The sequence below is a fragment of the Trifolium pratense genome, linkage group LG7 (genome assembly GCF_020283565.1).
Source record: "Trifolium pratense cultivar HEN17-A07 linkage group LG7, ARS_RC_1.1, whole genome shotgun sequence".
NCBI lineage: Eukaryota > Viridiplantae > Streptophyta > Magnoliopsida > Fabales > Fabaceae > Trifolium > Trifolium pratense.
Genome location: NC_060065.1, coordinates 3,661,241 through 3,687,254, shown reverse-complemented (window position 1 = coordinate 3,687,254; position 26,014 = coordinate 3,661,241). Strand labels below are relative to the sequence as shown.

General features: G+C 31.8%; 2 protein-coding genes across 2 annotated transcripts; both read right to left on the bottom strand.

Annotated features, from left to right (window-relative positions):
- Positions 1-427: 427 nt before the first annotated feature.
- Positions 428-4,562, bottom strand: LOC123893721 (putative esterase YitV). Its single transcript, XM_045943520.1, has 13 exons — positions 3,987-4,562; positions 3,807-3,883; positions 3,637-3,720; positions 3,401-3,535; positions 3,149-3,235; positions 2,626-2,679; positions 2,370-2,460; positions 2,219-2,289; positions 2,059-2,128; positions 1,549-1,601; positions 1,239-1,332; positions 902-999; positions 428-684 (listed from the first exon to the last, which is right to left on the bottom strand). The coding sequence occupies exons 1-13, from the start codon at positions 4,291-4,293 to the stop codon at positions 577-579; spliced, it is 1,329 nt and encodes a 442-aa protein (XP_045799476.1). The 5' UTR covers positions 4,294-4,562; the 3' UTR covers positions 428-576.
- A 2,203-nt stretch (positions 4,563-6,765) lies between these two features.
- On the bottom strand, positions 6,766-12,567 carry LOC123893720 (protein tesmin/TSO1-like CXC 5). The gene is made up of 9 exons (XM_045943519.1): positions 12,258-12,567; positions 11,793-12,160; positions 10,909-11,022; positions 10,594-10,771; positions 10,085-10,438; positions 9,670-9,770; positions 9,471-9,565; positions 8,802-9,194; positions 6,766-7,608 (listed from the first exon to the last, which is right to left on the bottom strand). Exons 2-9 carry the CDS (start codon positions 12,140-12,142, stop codon positions 7,397-7,399), a joined length of 1,797 nt encoding a protein of 598 aa, XP_045799475.1. The 5' UTR covers positions 12,143-12,160; positions 12,258-12,567; the 3' UTR covers positions 6,766-7,396.
- Between the last annotated feature and the right edge of the window lie 13,447 nt (positions 12,568-26,014).

Here is a 26,014-nt window from a genome sequence, read left to right as displayed (position 1 = left end):
GCTTCTAGCTCTTCTCACACTACACCCATGAAATAGGCATTTGATTTTTTATTTTTTATTTTAAATTGGTTGTCTCTGTCGAAGATAAGGTGTGCTAGATATTAAATGTGTACCTTCAAGTTGAAATTTGAATATTGGTTCGTTACATTATGAAACTCTAGTCAGATGTGTTAGAGTCAACTCCCAATTGATAAAATAATTATTTTTTTTATATGAATTCACTTGATTAATTTGTTAAGTACTCGGTATTTTTTTATATTAATTTATTGTTTTTATTTGAACTTAATTAAATAATATGTTAAAGAACTCAATTTATTTGTATTATTTAATTAGATAAACTTTGTTAAATGATTTAAGATAATATAACCATCACACTCTAAAGGGGTCTGCATCCAAAGCAGAAAAGAATAATGTCTCCTTGCATAAGTTAGGCACACATAGAACTATGGTTCTTCATTTTATTGCAATAACATGGACTAGAGGATACATTAAACAGAAAATCATAACACAACACACACACACACACACAATCATATAGAGGCAACTCGAATGAGCCAGAGCGAGTTGGTTATAATTTTACAATCCGGGCACAAGCTGAGGCTTCAGGAACTTGTCAAACCAATCAGATGACTCTTTCACCTGGAATTTTGTTATCTGGTGCCCAATTCCGGGTTCCGCAATAAACTACATGTCAAAGGAATCAATTGCAAAACTTTAGTTCAAGCGACTTCATTACCGTTTCCATTATTACGAGTAACATTGGAAATGGAAATCGAAGGTTGCAGCCAATATTAAATCTAGGCATTTTTATCAAATTGATGATGGAACACCACTTTTGGCAGGTGAGATTTCTCAACAATGTGACAGTAGTGAGTAGTGACCATACAATATGAGTTCATACCTTGAAATTATCTAAGCGGTGAAACTCCCCATATGCCTGACTTGCTTTTGACCTTGGAATTTCCAAGCCCGCAAGGGGACACCTAGGATCTTCTGCACCTGGAGTTATGAACATCCAAGCAAATGCTTCAATTTCAAGATAAATTTAAAACCTCCAAAAGCATCTAAATTGACTAATATGGATGCATATGTCTAATAAGTAATCGATATACCCTAAAGAAGTGCAAAACTTGTTTTGCAATGCGGTTAAATTGAATTGTCAATATATGAATTTGTATATGAGTATTGCCATCTACAATTTGAAAATGCTAAATAAACAATAAATACAAGGATCTTGCCATTGAGAATAAGCAGAGGACGTGGTGCAATAGATGGAATCGAGTATGGGGAATCAAACTGGGAAGCTAAACCAGGAGCAATCCTGTCCCAAACCTGATTCAGAAATAATAAACTCTTGAGGTTAGTATCCAGTATCTACCGTGGATGAATAAGTAGCAATTATATGTACTGTGGCACCCACCGATGATTGTCATGAATGCTTTGTTAGAGTAGTAAACATATACTACATATCAAAGCATATAGAAATTCTTTTGGAGTCTCGATCTCGAGACAATTTTAGTTAGAATTATAAAATGAAACTTAGCATACCTTCTCCACCACTTCTTTGTCAATAGCAGTTTTGCCCAAATCATCACGAGCCGCTGCATACATGAACACAAGAACATTAAGATGTAATTTCCAAGGCACATTCAGAATATTTGTTCGTTCATTGCTGGTATGCTTAACCATAGGACCCAGATTCATATCATATTTCCCTTCTGGGTCTTATTCGAACATCATTACAACATCACCACGTAAATCTGTAATTTAACCTATTGGCAGCCTACCATAATTTATAAATAACAAATCCTAAATGAGAACATTAATCTTTTAAGAATTTTTTTGACGTTGCATGTGAAATCCTAACTATAATTTGTGAAAGCGCTACCCATAAAAACTGTCTACATATATACTTGATTACTGGGATTATATGAACAGTGACTTCTATTTTACATATATAATATATAAATCTAAATGAAGTAGAAGGAGCAATAACAAATGCAAAGTAAAAAACACTGAAATACAAAAAAATAATTCCAAAACAATACATAATCATACCTTCAAAAACAGGCTTTATACTGTCAACTCGACCCTGCCACTTATCGTTGTCTATGGCCCATCGAAATCCCTGCAAGTATATGATGCAAAAAGTGTTGAAGTTTTTGTTTCAGAAGCCCACCTTGTAAAAAATAAGCTTCACTGAACAATACAATGTTACCTGTACACCAATCAGGGGAGAAACCACAGCATAGCGTGTATCAGCAGCTGCAGCAAACCATGCATGCATTCCTGAATCAAGGAATTATGTAAGTGATGAATCATAACAAGCCTGATATACAACGTATTCCTCTCAACTTCTCTCAACCAACCTCCAAGTGATATTCCAGTGATTCCTATCCTAGAGGGGTCTATATCTTCTCTCTGTGTTAGATAATCTGCCAATTTAATCAAGTCCCATACCTGCCAGATCAAGGAATAATACACCGTTTACAAACCAAAGTTAATCACGAGTTCAAACTGCGTTAACACTATGACCTACGGAACTACAGGTCAACCAAATCATTTAGGGCACAAAGTGGCTGAGTTAAACAACAAAGCAGCATGATACACATAGAAGGAATTTACCGTGTCATATATGAATGGCATTGTGTCTCCGGTCTTCCATGCGGAAATAAGAGCCTGCTCATTTTACCCCGAGGGGTAACCAAGACAAAAGTGAAAAACAAATTATCAGTTTTGAATTTTATACAGATGTGTTAAGTTCTCTTTGTGAAGGATCTTGAGTACTAGTAATATTTGAGAAAAATAATTAATTTCTATTTTATGTAAAGATGAGATGAACATAAAAACGATAAATATGAAAGACAAACTACTTATCGTAAAGCTTAAATTCTATCGGCAACTTTCACACGGTTTATTCAGAATCACTAAAATGTCCGTTTTGATTTATTTTAAAGTCAAATTCCTATGTCTGGAATTCTTTTGCAAATCAAAATCTATTTTGGAACTAAGAGTTTGTCAAATTATTTGTATCTATGTGTCTATGTGACAGGGTGTAGTGCTGTTTGTATAGCCAATGCCACATATAGTGTCCATGTCACTGCTTCATAGATTAGAACAACATGAGTAAAGCAAAGCAAACACATACATCGCGATAAGTAGTTGCATCCTTCGCACGTTCACCATGGTAACGAGAATCAATCGAAATTGCTATATATCCCCGTGAAGCATATGCCTGAAACACGAAGAACAAAAATATAAATCAAAGATAAATATAAATCCACATTATAGCCAATCCTAAATCATTTTTCCTATAAGCTAATCAATCATAAATCCTATTTCATAGTAGTAGAAAAACGAAATGAGCAATGACTGAAACACAGAAAATGCAGTAAGCAACCTCAAGCAATGGACGCAGAAATTCTTTATACTTGTTTGTACTGTGAAGAAAAACAACTGCAGGTCTTCTTCTTTTCTGTATATCACTTTCCTTCAAACTCAAAATCAACACAGGCAACCGTCCTTGATCTCCTTCCTACATAATCAACAATCATTTCAACGAATTATTCTCGAAACCTAAAATTCAAATCCGAATAACAAAAATACTAATCCAAACTCCCGAGACAAATTAATTACCTCTATAGTTAAATACAGATTCTCCTCCTTGAGCAAATCTTTGAAGTTCTCAATGTCTTTTTTAGGACAAGACTTCATAATCTCCTGCAGTAAAATTGTTATTCCATTAAACAAACTAACGAAGAAGAAGAAAAACGATTGAGTGTTGAAACTTGAAAAATGAAATTAACCTCATCGGTTGACGGAGAAGAGTTCTTCTGATACCATTGATCCACCACTGGTTTTCCGATTTCAACCGTTAACGGAACTGAAACGATATAAAAAAAACAAAGAATCGTTGAAAAATGAATACACATTAGCGATTGAGATAATGAAATTCAGGAGAAAATTGATTGTTGTACTGTACGTACCTTGAGGAGGTCTTCTGCTACTGAGGACTTGCAGGAACTCTGATCGGAACTTGCTCTGAGCTTCAATGGCTTCTTTATTTTCTTCCATTTTGGTTTCTGTTATGCGGTTTTGAGATTCACTGTGAGTGTGTGATTGAGCGGTTATGGTTCTGGTTGTTACTCGTGTTGTATGCGTTTTGAATTTATAGTTGAAAAATTTGGGGGAGTTGGTTATAGTGGTAGCAGTTAAATGGTGAAGGAGGCACGTGTGGGTGAACAGAGTTAGCACGTGCAATTTTTGGAGTGGATTTGCGGGTGTGATTTTCATCGTTTAGTTGAACTTCTGCAACGGAGTAGATACACAGTGGGTGGTACTGATAGGAAGGTAGCTTCCTGATTGTCTCGTCCCTTCATTTTTTTTTGGTCATGTTTTTCCCTCATTAATAGGTATGCGGTTTGAAGATTCTTTGTGATTTTTCAAGCTCAATAGTGGATGTTGTAATCATATTCATAGAGATGGTGAATAAATGAACCTCATCTTTAAATTTGTCTTAAGTCTTCATATTTATTGAGTTGGTCCTGGGCCAGCACATGTCCCAGTTATTTTTAGGTACCGGATTTTATTATTCTTTATTGATGAGATTCGCCTTATTTCTCTTAAGGTGTGCCATGTGAGAATATTTGTGAGGAAAGAAGCGCATGTGAATTTCTTGACTCACTCATAAGAGGGGAGATTAACACTACTTCAACCAACATATGTCCTGGTGTATGGATGGGTAGGACGAAAATATGCTTGCGTGGACTTGACTAGAGCTTCTTCGCTTGTGGAACTGGAACTGAGGATTTTATTGTGAGAAAACCCTCAAAGTTGCTTCAAGTAAAGTGGTTAAACATGAGAAATTGCGCTAACAATCAACATATTTTGTATTGTGCTTGAATCTTTTGGCTTCCTAGCACCATAAGCTTTAGATCTTCTTGAAAGAGTTCAAAATGTCATACATAGAAATATCGTGTCTCCTAGGTCTATGAGTGTAGTTTTTTTTTTTTTTTTTTCAGAAAATTTATTTTGCTATGTAAAAAAGTTTAGCATCACATCTTATTGTCTTTATACTTTCCATGTGTAATTGTCTAGAATATAAATATTTTTTAGAAAATTTTAATCAATATTCATTATTACTATATTCTTTTTTTATTTCATCTCTCATAGTTTTCCTTTTGTCTATGAAAACAAACTCAAATACACAACCGTAAGATCCATATATAAACTCGGATATAGATGTTCAGTCTAACAATATCGACATTACTGGTTGAACTAGATTTTACTAATATAGTGTGAAATAAAATAAATTATAATTATACTAATTGTTTAGTTTTGGCTATCAGATGATCATTTTGAATAACTTGAACCAACATATAGTAGAGAATAAACAAAATAAATGTATTATTTAAAAAAAACATTTTAAACCAATCAATCGAACCAAATCAAAGTAGTTAGTTTTATTTGAAAAATACTAAAAACTTTTCAGTTTAGATTTTTTTTTTTTACTAAAAATGGGTTCAAATTGAACTCATTACATCCCTACAAAATATAGATAATTAATTATTATATACTTTATTGAGATTAGCTTAATTTATGTTTGCCAAAAAAGTAATCATGTCTTTTGTCGAATACATGACACAAAGAAAGAAAAAATGTAGTTATTAATTGTTGCAAGGAAGCTTCAGCTCATGGTTTTATCATCAAGTACAATGAATGATCTTTGTGAGTACTACTACTTATCTTTCGGTGTTAGTGTTAGCAAGATGACAAGACAAAATCGAGGACGTTGTTTACACGTGTAGATGAGTTGAGCTATTCGAATTGGGCCTGTTAAATAATTAGTTTTCCAAAATCACTTTATTTATTGTGAAATGTGAGTGTCTTTTACGTGATGATGATGTCTCTCAGAGCAGTGAGTAAAGGGTATGCTCGAAAAATTGACCATTGCAATGCTCTTACTCGTGGAATGTGGGAAATGTTGCATCATTGCATGGTGGTATGGAAATAGCAAGTCGTGGAATGTGACTCTAAAACTTTGATAGACGACAGGACAGGATACCATGAATGATCACATTATGCTAACTTTAGTCTATAGAATAAGAAAGATGGCTCAAAAAGAAGGAATGACACGTCAAATTCAATCATATTTGGTGTGAAGAAATTCATTATACAAATTGACTTGCAAATTTCAGTATTCGTTTGAGCAATATGAAGTTATTCATACTTCAAAATCTTCTCCTCATATGAATCCAAGATTCTTTTAGTTGACGATACCACTAGGATCTCTTTCCCCATGCTTATTTTTTTTAAGATGTTTTAGTTTTTCTCCTTAGGTATCACTAGAAGAAAATTGATGAATTCGGACCAAATTTTTCGAGGAAAATGAAATCCTCGACTTCCGAGGAAATATTTTTCACAAAATATCCATAAGGACTGAAAAATTACATAAAACGTGGACATTTTTTGAGGAATAATTCTTCTATCGGTATGTATGTGAGTAGACCGTGACGATTTTCAATAAAACTTTTCCTCACAACGCATTCCGAGGAAAGCTTTCCTCACAAAGCATAAAATGAATGTGGTCGTGCAGTAGCCGTTAGACACACAGGCTGTTGATAACAAATAATTGAGCTGTTAATTCAGTTACTTGTAACACACACTAATTGTCCTTAGATGTTAGTTAAGCAGTTATAGGTAGTTGAGTTTCTGTTATAACCAGTAGCTAGTATATAACACAATATAGTGATTGTAAACATTGAATTTTGTGAATAAGAATTCTCTCTGTTATTGGGCTCAACTTGCGCCTATCTCTTGTTCATACATTTTCTGCAACTTTTGTTCAATCTGCACCTTGCAGGAGCCTTTCATGGCATACAATGCTTACATTTTACACAGGCAATATTTATTATCTTTTTACCTCACTAATTAGTGAATTTTATTAGTCAGATATCTCACATAACTCCCTAACATTGAGTTTCCAACAGAAAATTATACAAGTATAAATGTGAGTACTTGTGCCTTCGTGGTCAGCGGCTGTACTTCAGAGATAAGATGCATCTTTCTAAGACCAAAAATGAATTTTCAGCGGAAATTACATAGCTTTATCAATATACTTGAAAGTAAGCACAAAAAGATATTTGTGTCCATGTCAGGAAAGAGTTTCCAGTTACATGTAGCTGATAGTTATTCCAAACAAACTATTTGAAAGGGAACCGGACCGATATCTAACTATGCACACAAGCAGCAGCGGCAACAGGCTGGACAACACTGGTAACCTTTTTTTCACTACAATATACAAGTCAGGTCACTAGAAAGTCTTTGACAATTCAAAGTCGGTCCTGTCAAAAAAAGGAAGCCTTTCACTTTACATCAGATTATCACCACCAGTTATTCAAACTGCAGGTAACCTCAATGAAAGATCAATAGTATCATGTCCATTAGTTCTTGCACAGGCAGCCTCAAATACTTCGGTAACCGCTGGGATGGAGCAATTGGTCGTGTAGTTGCCAAGAATTTCCTTAGTTTCAGCACCCCTATCACCATTGTCTGTAGGTCCTTTCTTGATTCCCACATCTTTCTTCATTAGTGAAGAGTACCTTGTTTCTACAAATTTAAAGATAACTAATATTAGTAAATGAAAGTTAGTGAAGTTCTTACAGTATTTCTTCATAAAGAAGTTTGAGGGATCAAGTTGATTTTTATTCTTTCAGTTGTCTCGGCGACTGATATTAAATAAACTATCAAAGCTACTATTAGGGACACACCAATTATTTCTAGGTATTCAAGTATCCAATCAAACATATGACTAAAGATAAACCGCCTGCCATTCCAATTGATCACACAAGACAAGAATATAGGTTGAGAAAACATGGTAATTTATTTCTGTTCCCACTTTCTGCTTCTAGAATTTGGTTTATGCATACAATCAATATCTTTAAAAATTAATTTAGGGATGAGTCACTAAGAATAGAGAAATTGTTCGTTACCTCAATCGCATAACATATTTAACCAAATAACAATGCACTTTTGATTTTTCAGTTGTGGAAAAATTTAAAATTTACAAGTTCAAATTCTAACAAGAGGTCTCAAAAACAAGTGGGCTGCTGGTTATAGAACAATGCAATACCTCTGCTGTGTTGAACAAGTTCTCTTGAGAATAGAACACAGGGAAATTGTAAACTGAAATACAATACTCTATCGAAAAAAAAGCAGCAGAAGAGCCAAAGCTCTTTTTGCCTACAAGCATACAAATGATGAAACCATACTTGTCACCAATTTCATCCTTGGTGACCAGAAATGCTTCTTGATTCAGATATAAGTTGATGCATGACAACAAACAAGGAGACACTGCTATGGGTGAATATATGGTTTCATAATTTTTATGTTCCAACTTTAATTTCATGAATATGATCATTCTATAAAGTATTCTCGGTAAGACAAATTGCTACAATGTGTAATGCATCATAAAGAAAAGAGGCCACGTATGACTACACTACATGGTCAGCTGAATCAATAACCATCACCCTGCAAAATGGTTCTTGGATCATAAGGACATGTGAGTGTGACAAAAAGATGGTCTCTTTCAATATAAAGCAAGAAATCTATAGATGGCTCATGGGTTAATTATCTCCCTCATTATAAACCCGTTTGAATTAAAAATTTGTCAGCTATGTCAAGTTTGGATTTTAACAATGACTATTCATAGAATATAACAGGTATATTTAAGATACGAAAACTCGGGTTAATTTTGTCCCAAAAATGTCAAAATTGTAAGTGTCAAAATATGAAAGCCTGACCTTTTATGCTACCAAGAGTAACGAGTCCACCAAGAACATCCCTGAACTTGGTCAGGATAAGCCTTTCCTGCTCTGCATAAGCATCGGTGCATCCATCAGAATTGGAAGACGTCTGAATCATGTTCAGATAAGTGTTGTCAATTGCAACTCCATTTGCAGAACCATTACCAAAAAACATCCCATCCTGTTCATCACACATCAATCCAAGTGTTTCTGGTGACGGTGGCCTATTACCAATGTCAATATCAACTGCATCTGTAACATCTTTATTTGCGTGATTCTCACAAACAGGCTTGAGAACAGATCTACTGTCTTGCAGCGGTTGAGCTGATGAAGCAATAGAAGCTTCATATTTCCTGGGCCCTATTTTCCTAACTACTTCCCCTCTCACTTCTGGAAAGTTGAAAAACAATAACAATGTCAACCGGTCTCACATATCAAATGTGTGAAAAAGTAGGGGACGAGTGAAAAGCTAGAGAATAGCAAAGAAAGACAAACATATTGAAGTGTACAAAGAATACTAATGCTTACTTAAGTAAATGTCCTAACAGCATAAAACTTGAAAAGTTCGCAAATGAAAACACAATTATTCTCGATCATTCACCACAAAGTAGATAAATCAAATTATTATAAGATTAATATAGTATTCATCTATGTGTTAGTCAAAACCTGCATTTGTATTTGCAGCTACTCCGGAGAGAACAACTAAAAGTGAACAAAGATTCTTCACACTCTGTGTCTGGAGGACATCAGCCAACACAGACCTTCAGCATGAAATATTGTTAATTCCCAACAAAAAAAATTATATTCACATTTCAAGCATAATATAAATTCCTCACCTAATGATTGAAAAAAAAAAATAACATACCTGTACGTAGATCTTGAAGATCCTGAAGTTCTTGTGTTGGCCATTTCAGAAACAAAGGAAGCTGATACGGATAAAGGTGATGAAGCTATAGGATCAAGTTCCTGATTAAAATTCAAGATAACGTAAAAATTATTAATTGCAATTGGATGTATGAACGTGGAGCAAACCCATAACTAAATTAACAGGGAAGTAACAAGGAAATTGATGGCTCTAAAGGATAAAAATAGAACTAAGAAGTTGATATATGTGGTCTGCGGTGATTATTTATATGACAACGTTATTGCCTTGTTAGTTTCATATGATTTCAAATCCAAATATAATGAATTTGAATGGTGGCCCTACAACAGAAATAATAACTAAATGATTATTAAATAAATCCATGTAAATCCTATCAATAATGCAAAGTAGGAAAGACCTGTTGGTATTGAGCAGTTGTGTTAACAGTTTGATCTACGATTGATTTGCCAGAAAATATTTCCTGGACTTTTCTCTTCTTGGGTGTTATATGTGTTCCAGAGATGGATGGTCCAACTGCTCCATCAATGGCAGCATTAGTTGTCTGTCTGATTTGAACTAGAGGGCACTCTTCTTGAAAAACTGTTCTCCGTTCGTCACTTCCTTCAAAATTCTTGCAGTCCATGCATTTACAATTTTCAGAGCAGAGGATGTTGGCTTGGAAACACTCGCAATACTTCTTAAGGCAACCTGATTTCTTGCAGTGGCATCCTTTATTGTGCTTTCCTATTACTTGAGTTTCAGACACTTCCTCCTGAGTTTGTTCAAGACATTTAAATGCACCCACAAGTCAGCTAAAATATCAGCTAAATCCAGAATAGTTATTAGCATCACAAATTTTTAGCTCAAAAGACTGGTGCAAAACACCAATAATAAAAATACTTGTGGGAGTTGAATTGAATTACTAACCATAGAAACTTCTGGTTTTTGTGGACTGCTTGCAATTTTTGGTTTGAAAGCATCTGGATTTCTTTCCAGTGTTATTCCAACGGCCTCCTGTCGGGCAGTTTCATTATCCACATTATTATGACAATTTATACATTTGCAACCATCGCAATAGATCCCAGCTGCAAAGCACTCACAGTACCTTGCAGTTACAAAATTAGCCATTGTTAGTTAACGAAAACGAGAAAAAGAACGCAAGATGTTCAGATAATATAGTGTGGTCATGTGATAAAATTTTCTTGATGGAAGTTTCTCATACAGAGAACCTAAAGTACTTACAATTTAAGGCATCGAGAATTTCTGCAGTTGCAATGTTTTTGTTTCTTTGGGGTGTTGTCCTTTAATCCAGCATTATTTTGAGACTGTGATCTAGGACTAGGAGATTCGTGCTTCCTGTAAGGAAAGCAGATGCATTCAAACACAATAAAATGCAAATCAATACAAAAGTTCTTACTGTGAGGCGAAATTCATTCATAGAGTAAAAGATAAAACAGTCATTTTGAGAGGACAATTTAAATGGACAGATAGGTCATTTTTCTTTCCTTTCATGAAAGCTAATGGCTGCAGTTTTGTGACAAATTTATAATACTTCTTTCCAAAAAATGTTCAAGCATTACTGTTTTCACTTTTTACCCACAAGTTACATTAGGAGTAATAACCAACCTCAGAATAATGCTTAGATTAAGCAAACCAAGTTCTTTTTTTCAAAGATAGATGAGAAATGTTCAAATGTAAAAACAAGTGCAAACATATATGATTAGTGAAATGAATTATTGACTACAATTGGTAGCAAAATCAAACCTCTCATCCCAAATACTCATGCGACCATCCCTACCTTTAAAAATTCTCCAAGAATCATGCTTTTTGCACATCTAATCAAACTATAGACAAGAACCCTTGTCTTCAAATAGAAGCTAACTTCTAGCAAAAGCCTTCTATTTCTTACTATACTATCTTAATCCATACTAAAATTCAAAAAATACATGACTAATACATCCAATTCAACGTTCTAAATGAATATCGCTACACCAACAATCCATACACTTTACAGCATCCGAAAATTCCTTATCATTAAATGCAACACATGTTCATAAGACTATTTTTTACTTTTCTACTTTTTCCTTTTTTAATTTCAATTCATAAGACTTAAGAGTAGTACTCACAAAGCTTGCAACCTCTTCACCGGAAGCTTCTGTATTCGACGAACTGGTGAAACTAACTGTGACTCCGGTGATTGTAAACGTGGCATTACCGGCGGAGACTGTGACGTTCTCTGCTCTTGCCACCGTGGCGGTGAACATAACCACGTCCGTCGCCCTAGTAACTGAAAATCCAATTGCAATTGCGCCGCAGTACGTGATTTCGTCGGCGGCTGTAGAATAGTTTGTGAAAGTGACCGTGGCGTCGGTGGCGACAGTGTCAGGTGTACCGGACCTCCATAAACGGCAGTGAAATCCAATTGCCTCACCGATTTCCTAGAAGCTAAATCAAGCGTCGTTTCACTCTTCTCCATCACCGTTTCTACTTAAACCTGTAAAAAAAACGCTCAACGCTAAAAACAAATATCGATCTCGCAAAGCTTCGATTTCAAATTACAAATCACAATGTGTGAAATCTTAACGACTCACCGTTTCAAATTGAGTTTCCGAAACATACGAAAATAAATTTATCGGAGCTAAAAAGTAACGAAAAACCTTTCTCGTGCGTTACGGATTGTAATTGTTGAAGTTATAAGAATCGATGCGATTGTGAGAGAAGGTTGTGGTAATCGATGAGAAGAAAACATGCAGAGAATGAAATTTTCGGTGCGAAATGAAGATTGTAGGTGGAGAACGATCGCCGGAGGATTTGTTGCGGTGATGACTCCGCCGTGGCAGTGGTTACTGGTTAGTGTCACTTTGTTTTCTCTCTCTGAGTCTTGAGATTTTGAAAATTTAATTTATTTATAATTTGAAACTTGAATGGTTTAATTTGACGGTTGGGATTAACTGGAGGAGATGTAAGTGTTATGTGTTCGTTGGATTTGGTGACATGGTACCGGTACTTTTTCGGGGAAGTAACGGAGATAAATTTTGGCGCTAATTTAACCTAAATGATACTGGGATTTGAGCCATATTGATCTGTGCTGTAACATTTTATTTTTTTTTAAATAAAAGATTAGTTAAGGAAAAAAATACAGTAAAATGACTTTAAAATTCATTATTTTAAAAAATATGAGTTTTTCAAACCTGTACGAGATAACGAATGATTATGCACTGTTTTATGAGTTATTTAATTTTTTTTCTTTCTTCTATTGACTTTTAAATATTTGACTCTTTCTCTTTTTTTATGGACTTTTTCATCGCTGCAACATCACCGGCGACCACCACCGCCACCTTAGTTTCCGTCTCGCTTGCCGGCCCACCACCACCATTTCAAGCTCACCATCGCCTTTCCTTCATCATTATAGATTCACCAACGACGATGTTGGTTTCTCGTCGGAGTTGTTAGCAATTAAAATCTTAGACTTACTTGGAGTAATTGAATTCAAGAAAATGGTGTGGACATAGATAACATGGATGCAATTGAGATTACGAAGAAACGAGTTCAACAACAATCTTCCATTCAATTTCATGTTCAAGCTTCTTTATAGATAACATGGACGCAAGTGAGATCTTAAGTTGTTGGTTGATGAGTTAGGGATCTTAAGATCTCGTTCGCATGAAACTATGCTTGATTTTCACACTTCAACCTAGACAATATATGAAGCTTGAACATGAAATTGAATGGAATGTTGTTTCTGAACTCGATTCTTAATTATCTCAATTGCATTCATGTTATCTATGTTCACACCACTTTCTTGAATTCAATTACTCCAAACAAGTCTAAGATCAAGTTTAATTGCTAACAACTCCGGCAAGAGACCGACATCGTCACCGGTGAATCTATAATGATGAAGGAAAGGCGGCTTGAAATGGTGGTGGTGGCCGGCAAGCGAGATGGAGATTGAGGTGCCGCTGGTGGTCGCCGGTGATGGAGGTGGCGGTGGCCGGTGATGTTGCAATAAAGAAGTCTATGAAAGAAAAAAAAAAGTCAAATATGTAAAAGTTAACGGAGAAGAGAGAGAAAAAATAATAACTTATAAAGTATTGCATTAATTGTTACTTATCCTGTGCAAGTTAGAAAAACTCTTTTCAATAAACTTTATAAAATTCTTTTAGTTTATTTAACTCATAACGGAGGATTTTAATTATCTTTTTTATTTATCTATTATTTTTTTCTTAATTTGTATGAAGTTGTTAAGTGCGACATTTATTTTTTAGAAAAAAGAAGTATAAATAAAAAAGGAATTATAATTAATTTTAAAAGAAATTGAAAAATCTATTAAATTTGTGAGTATTGTATTACCTTTTATACTTATTACAAGTGAGAGGTGTATTTATATTGAAGAATACTTATTTGTACACGATTTCAAATGAAAAATATTTAGCCACGTACATAAGTTAATATTTTTTTTTAAAAAAAAATTAAATAATATTAGACGACGTGACTAGATTGTTTTATTTTAATTTTTATGTGTGAGTGTATATTCAAAATAAATTTGTTTTAGAATTGTGACTAGTTACTCATGTATAATTGCCATTTAAAAAAAATAAAAAATACTCCAAGGCCTAGGAGGAACAAGTTTCAGTTTGGGTTGTTGAAGCTTAGATAACCTGAGAGAAGTTCTTAGACTATTTAAAAGTGATCATCATAATAATATATTGCTTCTTTTCAAAGAGGATATTGAATATAATTGTTCCGGGTTGAGAACAGGTTCGGCCAGGTTTTGATAGACCTGAGTCTGGCCTACGATTTTTTTCCAGGCATGAGTCTGGCCTACGGCCTATCAAATGTTATTTATTTTGGTCTGGCCTGAGCCTTTTTAAAGTCTTGTCTGACCTTGTAGCCTATTTAAAAGTCGGTGTTACATAAATGTCTCTATATAATTTTTTTAAATAGGCTAAACATGTCTTAAAAGCCTATTTCACATTTAAATTTTTTTAATTTCTTCAACATTAAAAAAAACTAATAAAATGATTAGCACAATAATTAAAAGTTAATAAAATAATAAATATGATTAAATAATAATATTTTTTTTTGGCAAAAAAAAAAAAATAATATTATATAATAATAATAATAATAATAATAATTGAATATAAATAGACTGTCCTATCAGGCATTGTAGATTTTTTTAAAAGCATAAGTTTGACCTATTTATGTAAACAAGCTTTTTTCAAAGTCTAAACCTAACATTTTTAATAAATAAGCCAAACTTACACAGATCAGACCGAAAGGTCTACAGGCCGCTTGGCCTATTCCCAACCTTATCAATATATATGGCAGTTGGCAGATATATGATGGTGGTGTAGGTGTTATTAGTAGTCTTTACTAGCTCTTTAGTACTGTCGTGTACTTGCAATTTTATGAATTACTCAATGAACTTTACTATATTAACATATGGGTAATTCATCAGTAAAACGAGGGAGGTCACACTTCAAACTATTGGCTGTCTCACCTTCAACAAAATCTGATAAAATTGGACATTGTAGGATGAAAATCACTATGCTATCATCCTATGGGAATTGAGTTGATCAATGCCATCTTTCATTAAAATTAAACAAAACATGATCCTATTACCATTTTCTCTTCACTAAAACATTTAAACTCTCATTTGTTTTTTCACATAAACCAAATTAACTCATTTAATTCATAATACCGTGCTCACTTTCATTAAAATTAAACAAAACATGATCCTATTACGGTAATACCGTTTGCAAAAAAAGAAAAATGAGAACAAAAGCATCCTTGCAAAAAAAAAAAAAAAGAAGCACACCCACCAACACCACGTTTGTTATAACTTTTTCTTAAACATAATTTTTATAGTGTATCATCTTTTTGTTATATCTTTATTTGATTGTTTAAAAAAATAAAGTTTCAAAATGAGAAATTGGTTTTAATAATTTCTCATAAAAATTAAAATCATCTCCACCTCAAGCTAATTTTGACTTTTTTTTTTTTTTGACACAAGCTAATTTTGACTTAAACGTCATATATAGTGACTTTTGCAGCACCACTTTAGATTTTGACTTCAACTTCCACCACAAAGCATTCCTTCTACTGATTCACTCTCATGATAAGTCTTCCTTCTCAATCTCAGAGTTATGTTCGCAACACTAGATAAATGAGAATAGATGAATTATTTCTTTTGGTTGGAAAATTATTAGATGAATGAGAATAGATGAATTACTCTGTTAAATCGCCTTCTAGTTATATTAACACGTACTATAAAAGTGAATAATTTTGAATTCAAACTCAGATCAATGCATATCAATATCTTTAATTTACGGTTATCAACTGAATTCAATGACAAAATTGGACAAACTAAAATGACAAACCAACATGACAAACAGAGGAGGCTTGCATGCATGTGCGAGGTGTGCGACGGCATAGGGTCTCAAAATTTTGAGGGCCTCAACTCAAAATTTTGAGGTCCTATAATATTAGTTATATATTATTTATACCTATAAAATATCAGATGTATATTAATAGATTAATTTTTAGGCTATAAAATAATAGTTATATATTGTTAATGTTCATAAATATCATGAGTATCAATATATTAGTTATCTATACTCGTAAATATAGTTCTAGTCCATTTTAATCTTTGCATAAAATTTAATCTTAGATTATGATGTTCCTTTTTGACGTTATATTCAAAGATAATTATTTTGTATTTCTTGTTCCATTTAATTTAATGTAAGATTTAATATTGATAATTTATATGTTTACAAGAATTTTTTTTTATATTATATGCATTTTAAATCAATAATTTTTTTTTATTAAGGGACCACTTTTATATTTTGCACAGAACCTCCTAAAACTCGAAGACGTCCTGATGACAAAATGCGCGACCCGCACAAAAACATGGGTATCTTACGAGCTTTTTTCTAATAACTTGAGCAAATCTTTGCAAAATGAATACCTCAAATTTACAATAATCACATACACCACCAGACATCAATAACCTAGATCCTTAAGAATAAGTAGTACTGTGATGTGCCTTTTTGGTTGTTGAGAAATGCACCTTAAGCACTGTCTTAATATCATCGAAATTGAAATTACGAAATTATAATGTACTATCTTGTTTGGCAAAAAAAGTTTAGTTGGCAAGTTACAAAAATAGTAGAGAGCTATATGGCACTCTCTCTCTCTCTCTCTCTGCAAGCAAATTATAAAATACAGTAAATAAAAAAAACAAGGGCCCTATTCCTCAGCTTTTCTGAAACATACTGGCAATTCATCTGATACGAATTATTAGAGACATGAAAATGACGTGACAGGTTGTAATCAAAATTCATAAAATCAGATATTCATTTTCTTGCTATCTATCTATCTATCTATGGGTTTTCGATCCCCCTTTTTTCCAGTCAAACTAAATCATTAAACTGTAATTCTGTCTTCAAATCATATAGAAGTATTTTAATCCTTAAATAAATGTTAATTAGAGATACTCCAATTAAGAATATTCAGGATTATCTGCGATGATGCCACGCCACTTGCACGTTCACAGCAAAAATCCATACAAGTTAGGTGAATATTATAAACACACGGAACAAATAGATCCTTAAATAATTAAAGTACAGTGACCCAAGTATTTTAATTCTTAGATCTGATATGCAAACCATTAGATCCAGAAGTAACTACTAAGAACAACAACGATTTTCTAAATTGAAGTGAAATCTTCAATTCAATGGAAGAGGAGATCCAGTACTAGGGTGACATGGATTTGCTCAAGTCACCTATCACTAGTTGTTCGATTCAGATCCGATTCAAAGTATTTTCTTTTTGTTGTTATAATAAAAAGGAAAAATTAAAATGCGTTCCAATGCATGTTAAATTAAAGCTATATAGTCTCCGTCTGTTTAACTTAGCCATTAGGGATATTGCATTTTATACGTAGAGGACACCGCCACGCATTCACTTTAATGGTAAATTTTTTAGTCATTAGGATAAAAAAATAATTAGGGCGATGTTAAATATTGTCTTCAAGTATATAAAAAAATTAAAATAAAAGTTAAATTAATGTTTTATATTTTGAATATATTTGATGCATAAATATAAAAATTATTTTTTTATTAAAATACTTAATTAGTACTTCAAGTCTCACCATTTAGCATTTTCAATAATAAATTAACTATCAAAATGGGATCGAAAAGTCACATATATCCCCGATTATAGAAAATATTACTTCTATATTGAAGTTTAGGAGAAATGATTCTTTCAAGTGAAATGTGAAAATTGAGAAAAAAGTTGATTAAAGATCGAGATGTGAAAATTGAGAAAAAAAATTCGGATTCATTCTCAAAAGTTTAGTATTCATACATAGTTAAAGTAATAATTAGACAAACTTTTTTTTAATCTTACACACATAATTTTGAATTATGTCTCTTTTACTAAATATCACTGCAAAATATTTGATAGGCTGATGCATAAATTTGAATCCGTGATTTTCTAATTCACAACGATCATTCCCACCAAATCACTCCAACAACTTGGCTATAGTAAAAGGAAACCTGTTCAAAAATCACGGTATACATATTACATACTCTATATGACGAGGATCTCAAGAGCATGAAGACATTTCAAATTTAATAAAAAATTAAGATAAAGTTTATTTTGTTTTACGGTACTTTATAATAAGGGTCATGTTAAACGGTGCTCCCGGTGCATTTGTTAAGCATACAAAAAATAGAAATAAAACATAAAGTTAACGTTGATAAAAACAACTTTTTACATTCTCAATACATTGAATGCACGAATTTCAAGACAAAATTTCCTTTTTTGTATGCTTAACTAGTGCACCGGGCGTACTATTTAACATTTTCCTTATAATAATTATTAATTTATTTTATTTTCAAATTGTATATAATAATGTTAATTTAGATTTTTTTGGTAGATAATTTTAATTTTGATTTAATTGATGACTTTTGTAAGTGTAGGAACTTTAAGTCCTTATATTTAGTTTATTTTAGGGAAATATTATGTATGTCCATTACGTGTTCAAAAGGATGTCATTTATAGCTCATTTAGATTTAGGATGGATTTTGCTACAAGTATTGTAACCTCGGCGTTTGAGACAATTAAGTTTTAAATTAATTAGATTAGATTTTTCTCTTATGAGAATGATGAATGGACAATGTCTCCTTTTTGAGTCTTTTGGATTATATAACTTGTTTGATTCTTATCAAGTTATATAATTTTATTGTGGCGATTCTTCATTGATTTGTCAATATTCCAGTTGTTTGATTATATAACTATATGATGAGAATCAAACAAGTTATATAATCCCAAAAACTCAAAGAGGAATTTTGGAAATTTATAATAATATTATATTATATTTTTGTTTGAAATACATCATATTATGGCGATTCACTACAAGAATAAAGAATTTTGGCAACAATATTTTTTCAACAAAAATCAACTTGTTGGCAAAAATATAGATTTAACAACAACCTTTTTAAATTGTTGCAATATGATTTTGTTTTCTCAACAATATTATTATTGCTACAAAAAATGACTTATCCCAACAACAATTAAAAATACTTAATTAAAAATAAATAAATTAAAAATACCACCCACTATTAACTCCACTCATCCATAATTATCAACAAAAAAATCCACTATTTGAGATAATAACCGTATCACACACCACCACCATAGTGGTGCAGTTATGATATGTGAAACAACCTTCATCTTATTTTTAGAGAAGTTGTTATATAATAATGTAGTGATAACTATTAATTTATGAATTTGAAAGTGCATGAGTCATTTAAGGGAAACTTCCTCAACGTAAAAATTAAATATCAATCCATCCCTCAAAGCTCACTCTTTTTTTTTTTGTATGGAATTCTCAAACCTCATGGAAATTAGGTACACTACTTTCACTCTATTCTTCTTTTAATTTGTTCATCACTTTGCTCTTCATATTTTATATATACTAATTCACTTTGTTATTATTATTTTTTTCTTAAGGTGCACAAAATCAATAATATAAGGGAGCATTTGAGAAAAATGTTTTAGTGACCAAAGATTGAAGAGCAAAAGAATAGGTCAATATCAAGTTCATGAGCATGGTACACTACTTTCACTCTATTCTTCATTTTAATTTGTTCATCATTTTGCTCTTCATATTTTTTATTTACTAATTGACTTTGTTATATTTTTTTAGGGTGCACAAAATCAATCTAATATAAGGGAGCATTTGAGAAAACTATTTTAGTGAGCAAAGACTAAAGAGCAAAAGAATAAGTCAATAAAGTTTATGAATATGGTGTACGTCAGATGAAAAAGAGAAAAATGTCATAAGGCCAATGTCATGTCTATGAAAGCTAGCCTGCACATGAGCAGTACTCAAAAATAACGAATGACCAGACCAAAAGAGAAATATAATCTATAAGAACTCAATCTATAAATTTAACTGGACATTCCTTCAAATCAATTATTATATGAGATATTAAATATTTAACAATTTTTATAATAATAAAAAAAAACACTACAAGAACATTTATAATGACCAAAGAAAAATATTTTAATAATATTGATTTGATTCAAGAACATCTTTATTGCGGCGACTATAGTTGTTGTGAAAAATATTAGAAATGGCAACAACTTTAAATGTTGTGGCAAAACTTTTTGCAACGGCACTTATAACAACGACATGCAGCGACTTTTGTTTCGTTGAGGAAAGTAATTTTGCCAACAACTTTAAAGTTTTGACAACGATAAAAGTCGCTGCAAATTATAAGTTTTCTTGTAGTGATTCTTCATTGACTTGTCAACTTTCCAATTGTGGTGCCTTCCTTTTCATTTTCTTAACCTAATCCATATTTTGTTATCTAGTTTTCCCCTTTAATTTGATTATCGGATGAAATTCTTCACTACATATGAAAGCATCTACATTCACATCACTATATATACCTCTCTCTCTCTCTCTCTCTCTCTCTCTCTCTCTCTCTCTCTCTCTCTCTCTCTCTCTATCTCTCTCTCTCTCTCTCACATAGAGGCTCTCTCTCACCCCTAACCCAAGACTATTTAATAAATTGAGGTTCACATTAGTAATTAATTACATGTACACTATTCATATAATTATACAATACACACCATTTTCATAAAAAAAAAAAAAAGATAACACGCACCATCAAAACCAACTCTGCTTAATTTAGTTGTGGTATGTTGCGGAGTTTTTCATATGAGATCGAGGTTTGTAGAGCACATCAAGTAGTTTTAGAGTGTGGTTTCTTGGTTTATAATTTTTTTTGCTTTCTCTTTAGCGTTTGTATCAATTTCTCTTCTTTGATTGTGCAGTTTTCTCTCTGATCTTTAGGAATCGTTTTAGTGTTTTTCTTTTCTTGTTTTGGTCTTTCTTAATGTTTGTCTGGGTTAATTTTTTTTGAGTACGTCTTCTACTAGTATTTCGGAATTTTATCCTCTTTCTATTTATAATAAATATTATATTTATTATATTAAAAAATATATTATTTTACCGTTTTTGTTTTACTTATAAATTTCTTTTCCCATTTAAAGAAAATTGAATTTGGGTAAATTCTTGAGATTGTACGTCAGTACATATTTTACTTTTAAAAAATTATTATATTAACAATATACTATTTAATGTACATATTCAAGTCATATTATTCTATATTAGGTTAATATATTTATGCTATAAAAGTGTGTCAGAGAATATAACCATAATGTTATTGGACTTAAACAGAAGTCCAATAATTTAATCTATAATTATGTTATTTAACCTATAACTTTTTTCATCAATATTAGAATTTAATTCGTATACTTTGATAATATAATTTTTTTTATAGGTATATTCAATAAAATCACATCCTGTAAATTTGTAATTACTTGAAAATATTCTACGTACATATGTGGTACATTTTTAATTATTTTTTATTAAATTATATTTTTAAATTTGAATTTCTTAATTTCCGACTCTATGCTAGATCTCAATGTATGTTGAATTGGTCCAAATTAAAATAGTGACCTAAAAGAATAAAAACCACACATATATATGCTCCTATTTGTGTTGTTACAAAGAACTCTATCTGTAGGTTTAGTTGCATCCGCATATATGCATATTGCATAGAAAGGTGCCAATAATGCCATCCTGTCAAATATCTCTTCAGCTGTAACTATTTCTAAGAAGGCTTCTCAGGCTCCTTGACTACACTGTTGAACACGAAACTTGTCATATCACAAATCCCGTTCACTAGCAACTAACTAGGTCACCTGTTGTTATAGTGTTACTATCTCCTTCACTTTTCTAACTATTTTTTTCACACTTGTTATAGATATTAAAAAAATTAATAGGATAATTAATGTATAAAATTCCATCTGCGATCCGTAAAAGAAAAAAAATTCATCTGCGACTATTATTGATTATCCAGTATCAAATTTAGATACTACCATTAAACTATTTTCTGATTACTGGATTTAGTGCTCATTATATTTTTCTCATTCTCTATTCAATATTACTCTCTTTTAATTTGGTCTTGGAGATTTATTTTTTTATAAGCAAAAATTGAATTATAAAAAATATAAAGTATATTTAACCTTTATAATTCCTAAATCATCTTAGATATCATAGAGACAAGCTGGATGATTATTACATAGCCATTCAAAAAAAAAAGTGATTATTACACAAATCTCAGAAAAACAATAAGAATAATTGATCTCTACACGACCTATGAATCAAAACAAAAAAACATTCTTTTTTTATAAATTCGACAATTCTCCCCTAAACTCAATGTTGTTCCTTAAACACCAAATACTCTAAATAATTGCTAACCAAATTAAGTTTCAGACTTTAACATATTTCTTATTTTTTACCAAAGACCCAAAAGCATTAAAATGACTCCAACTCTCCTAAAAAAATACTAATATCATCAACCTACATCCATCTGAATATGCTTTCCATACATTTCTTAAAAAATTACGATTAAAGAAGAGACGGTTAATGTCCTCCAATTCCACAAAACACACGACACAAACTAATCATGGGGATTATTAATATTAATAATACTACTACCTTTTATTATAACCAAAACTCTTCTAGTTAGAAGTTTAGCTAATAACACCCCCAAACTAAAAATACTCCTCGAGATTTGTGATCTTAAGGGGCTATCTCTTCATTGCTTTGTGAGGTACTCCGTAATTAGAATATGAGGAATACCTATATTTTTGCTGCTGCGTCTCTATAGTCTCGACTACTATAGTGGCCAATGTTAAGGTTTTTTCTGGGAGGTGATATTTTGGCTATGTTAAAAGTGAGTTTTGGTTGTATCATGAATGGGATGTGTTCCCAATATGCTTTAATATTTCTCTTTTAATATGTGCCAATTTCATTTATTTATTTTGTTTTTATGTTGCTATAGAATAATAAACTTCATCTTCAATGCTTTTAAAATGGACCGAACCAACAAAAGGAAAGGGCCAATTTGTTAGATGATTTGATTTTATATTCCAATCAGATTGAACAAGGTAACTGCAGTTGGTTGGTTGGTTAATTGATTTTATTTTTCCTTTGCAATTTTTTAAATTAGTTATTAATCCAACAATTTACTGTGGTTGAACCGAAATAAATATTCCATTGTATAAATGATTAAACTAGCTTGTATTATGTTTGGAGAAGGGTAAGTGAGAATAATCATCCGAAGCAAAGTTGTACAAATTAAAGTTGACAGGGAAAAAGCATTAGATTCCACTATAGGATAAAAAAAAATATATAAATAAAATAATTATATGCAATGCAAGGACAAAATAAATGAAACTTTTGGGTTATATAGATGGGTCGTTTTATTTGGGTATATTATGATGGTACGTGGGGTAGGTGTGGAGGTTTTGGACAAGTGCGAAAATTTTGTACTGCTTTCTTTAATTACATTTGCTTTCATTTCATATATATGAGTGACCACATGGGTCATGTAGCCACTTCCTTGTACTTTTCTTGTTGCAAATATCATTTTTCAACTTCAAAACAAAAATTTCACACACACACACACACACACCACTCTCGTATTTGTACATGAACCATCGGAGATGGAAGATGGTACGTACAATTAAACATTCATGTATTACTAGAAGAGAAGTCATTCAGTTTTCCATCGTAAACTCTATACTAAGAAATTTGATCCATTGAATTAAGAGTGATATCGATTGTAATTTATAATCTAATGCTGGGTATAAGTTTTTCTTAAGCATAGGACATGTTCGGAGTAAATCTCAATTTGGTATGCGATTTCTTAGTTTTGAAGTTTGCTCTAATTTTGGTATGAAGATTATTCTTCAACCACGAGGTCTTCGGTTCAAAGCTTGCATCCAACAACAACAACATAATTTTGGTGATCTAGCATAATCAAACTCCTTTGAACATTTAGTTAATAAAAATAAGGAGTTAACATACATTTATTCCTTTCTATACTTTCATAATTAGACTATTATATATATTCAATAACACTTAAATGAAATTGTAAAAGATCTTCTACTTAACGAGATGTCTTGAGTTCGAATTTAATCAAAAGAATATAACAATGTTAAATCTTTTAAAATAGAGTTTTGCCACTCATTACGTTTAAAGAATTTGTCTCTGAAACTGCGCTTAGAAATAATGCTTATATGCTGTCTCATAAGAAAAAATAATAGTGCTTATATTTTTTTTAAGGAATAATAGTGTGCTTATATGGTAAGAAACTTTCGGGGTGATGTAAACTCTATTTATATAGGTAGCATACTACAACATACCATTTTTATTACTAGTATATACAACAACATGATTATTATGATTATAAACGGCAATCCAAAGAATCTAGGCCCTTATTGGTATAGATATTATTCTACCTGTATATCCAGCTCATATTAATAAAACCCCAGGAAAAATTGTCCGAAATTTGGGGAAAAAAGTTACTCTATTTTTGTTTGAAATTATATATAGCATAAATATTATTTAATTCGTCTACTTGTCATTAATTTCAAGAATCAGAACAATACCATTAACTGTATGGGAATTTCACTAATATTTTTTATTGCGTTGAGATGTTTTATGAGTTAGGTTATACGTGTATCTCACCCAATTAATGCCATTAAAAAATAAAACCTATTAATCATTTTTTCTCAAAGACGAATATTCACTTAGGATGTACTACCAAAAATAAATAAAAATATTCACTTAGCATGAATTAGGAACACAAACATTTTACTTATAAGCAATGAATTTTGTTAACAAGTGATTTCTGTCTTGAAAAAAGTTAAAATTAAAATTAAAATTTTTAATATGTTGAAACACGGTGTATAAAAAAATATTTTTAGGTTTTCGTGAGCTTATCCAGTTGGTAGGGACACCACACTATATATGTAGGAGTTGGAACCCCAGACATTCAACTTATTCACATTTAAGATAAAAAAATTTATCCACCAGACTACTTGATAAAAATAAAATAAACAATTGCTATAATTAGATTTTTAGTATTTAGCTATTGAGGATACTTATTAGCATTTGTGTTTATTTATATGATATTATATCTCGCTCTCAAAATATTTATATTATTTTATATAGAAGTCAAAAAATCGAACCATTAACTACATATTTAAAAAATAAACTTAAATTATATTATTACTTAGATTAATTCATTATTATTAATAAAAAATTTATATTTGGACGAATTATTTATAATCAAAATTTGAAATGTCAACAATAATCTTCTTAATCAAACTCGAGGATTTTTTATCTATAGACAAAATGAGAAATAATACCGAAAATTTACACACCACGTTGAAGCTGCAGATTTGAGAATATCGTTCTTTTATTAATCGATAAAAGCAATAACGTTTTTTCTATTACTACCGCTACTACTAGTTTAGGACAGAATAGAGATATTGTGTGCTACCTCATGCTTAGGGTTAAACGTGCCTCTTCCTCCGTTACCCTCCAAAACAAATACCAAAATTTTAGGGTTTCAAATAACATCCAAATCTCTACCTAAATCCACTCTTCACAACCGACAGTGCATGACACGTACCAATCAAAATGAATTAATGTGCAAATGGCATGATCAGTACCTTTAACCTTAGATGACACGACAGGTACAAATTTAATAAATGAAACGCTGAAAAAAGAAACGCGTGAGATCAACGCGCGAATAGTGTACCCGCTTTATTTTCACCCTTCTATCTAGGGTTTCCTCGCCGTCCACAACACAAACCCCATTATAAATGGTTAGTGATAAGAGCCGCACATTATCGACACGTGGATACATTTCATTGGATCTATTTTCTCTCTCCTAACATTCTCTTTCTACAT

What these genes read in the sequence shown, in the direction of transcription:
- LOC123893721 (XM_045943520.1), bottom strand. Translation starts at nt 4,293, where the DNA reads ATGAAAATCACACCCGCAAATCCACTCCAAAAATTGCACGTGCTAACT. An exon ending in TATAAAGCCTGTTTTTGAAG is followed by an intron (nt 1,602 to 2,058) that starts GTATGATTATGT and finishes TCATGTATGCAG; the next exon opens with CGGCTCGTGATGATTTGGGC. An exon ending in TCCTCTGCTTATTCTCAATG is followed by an intron (nt 1,000 to 1,238) that starts GCAAGATCCTTG and finishes TCATAACTCCAG; the next exon opens with GTGCAGAAGATCCTAGGTGT.
- LOC123893720 (XM_045943519.1), bottom strand. Translation starts at nt 12,142, where the DNA reads ATGGAGAAGAGTGAAACGACGCTTGATTTAGCTTCTAGGAAATCGGTG. An exon ending in CAACTGCTCAATACCAACAG is followed by an intron (nt 9,771 to 10,084) that starts GTCTTTCCTACT and finishes AATTTTAATCAG; the next exon opens with GAACTTGATCCTATAGCTTC. An exon ending in TACTCTTGGTAGCATAAAAG is followed by an intron (nt 7,609 to 8,801) that starts GTCAGGCTTTCA and finishes TTAAATTTGTAG; the next exon opens with AAACAAGGTACTCTTCACTA.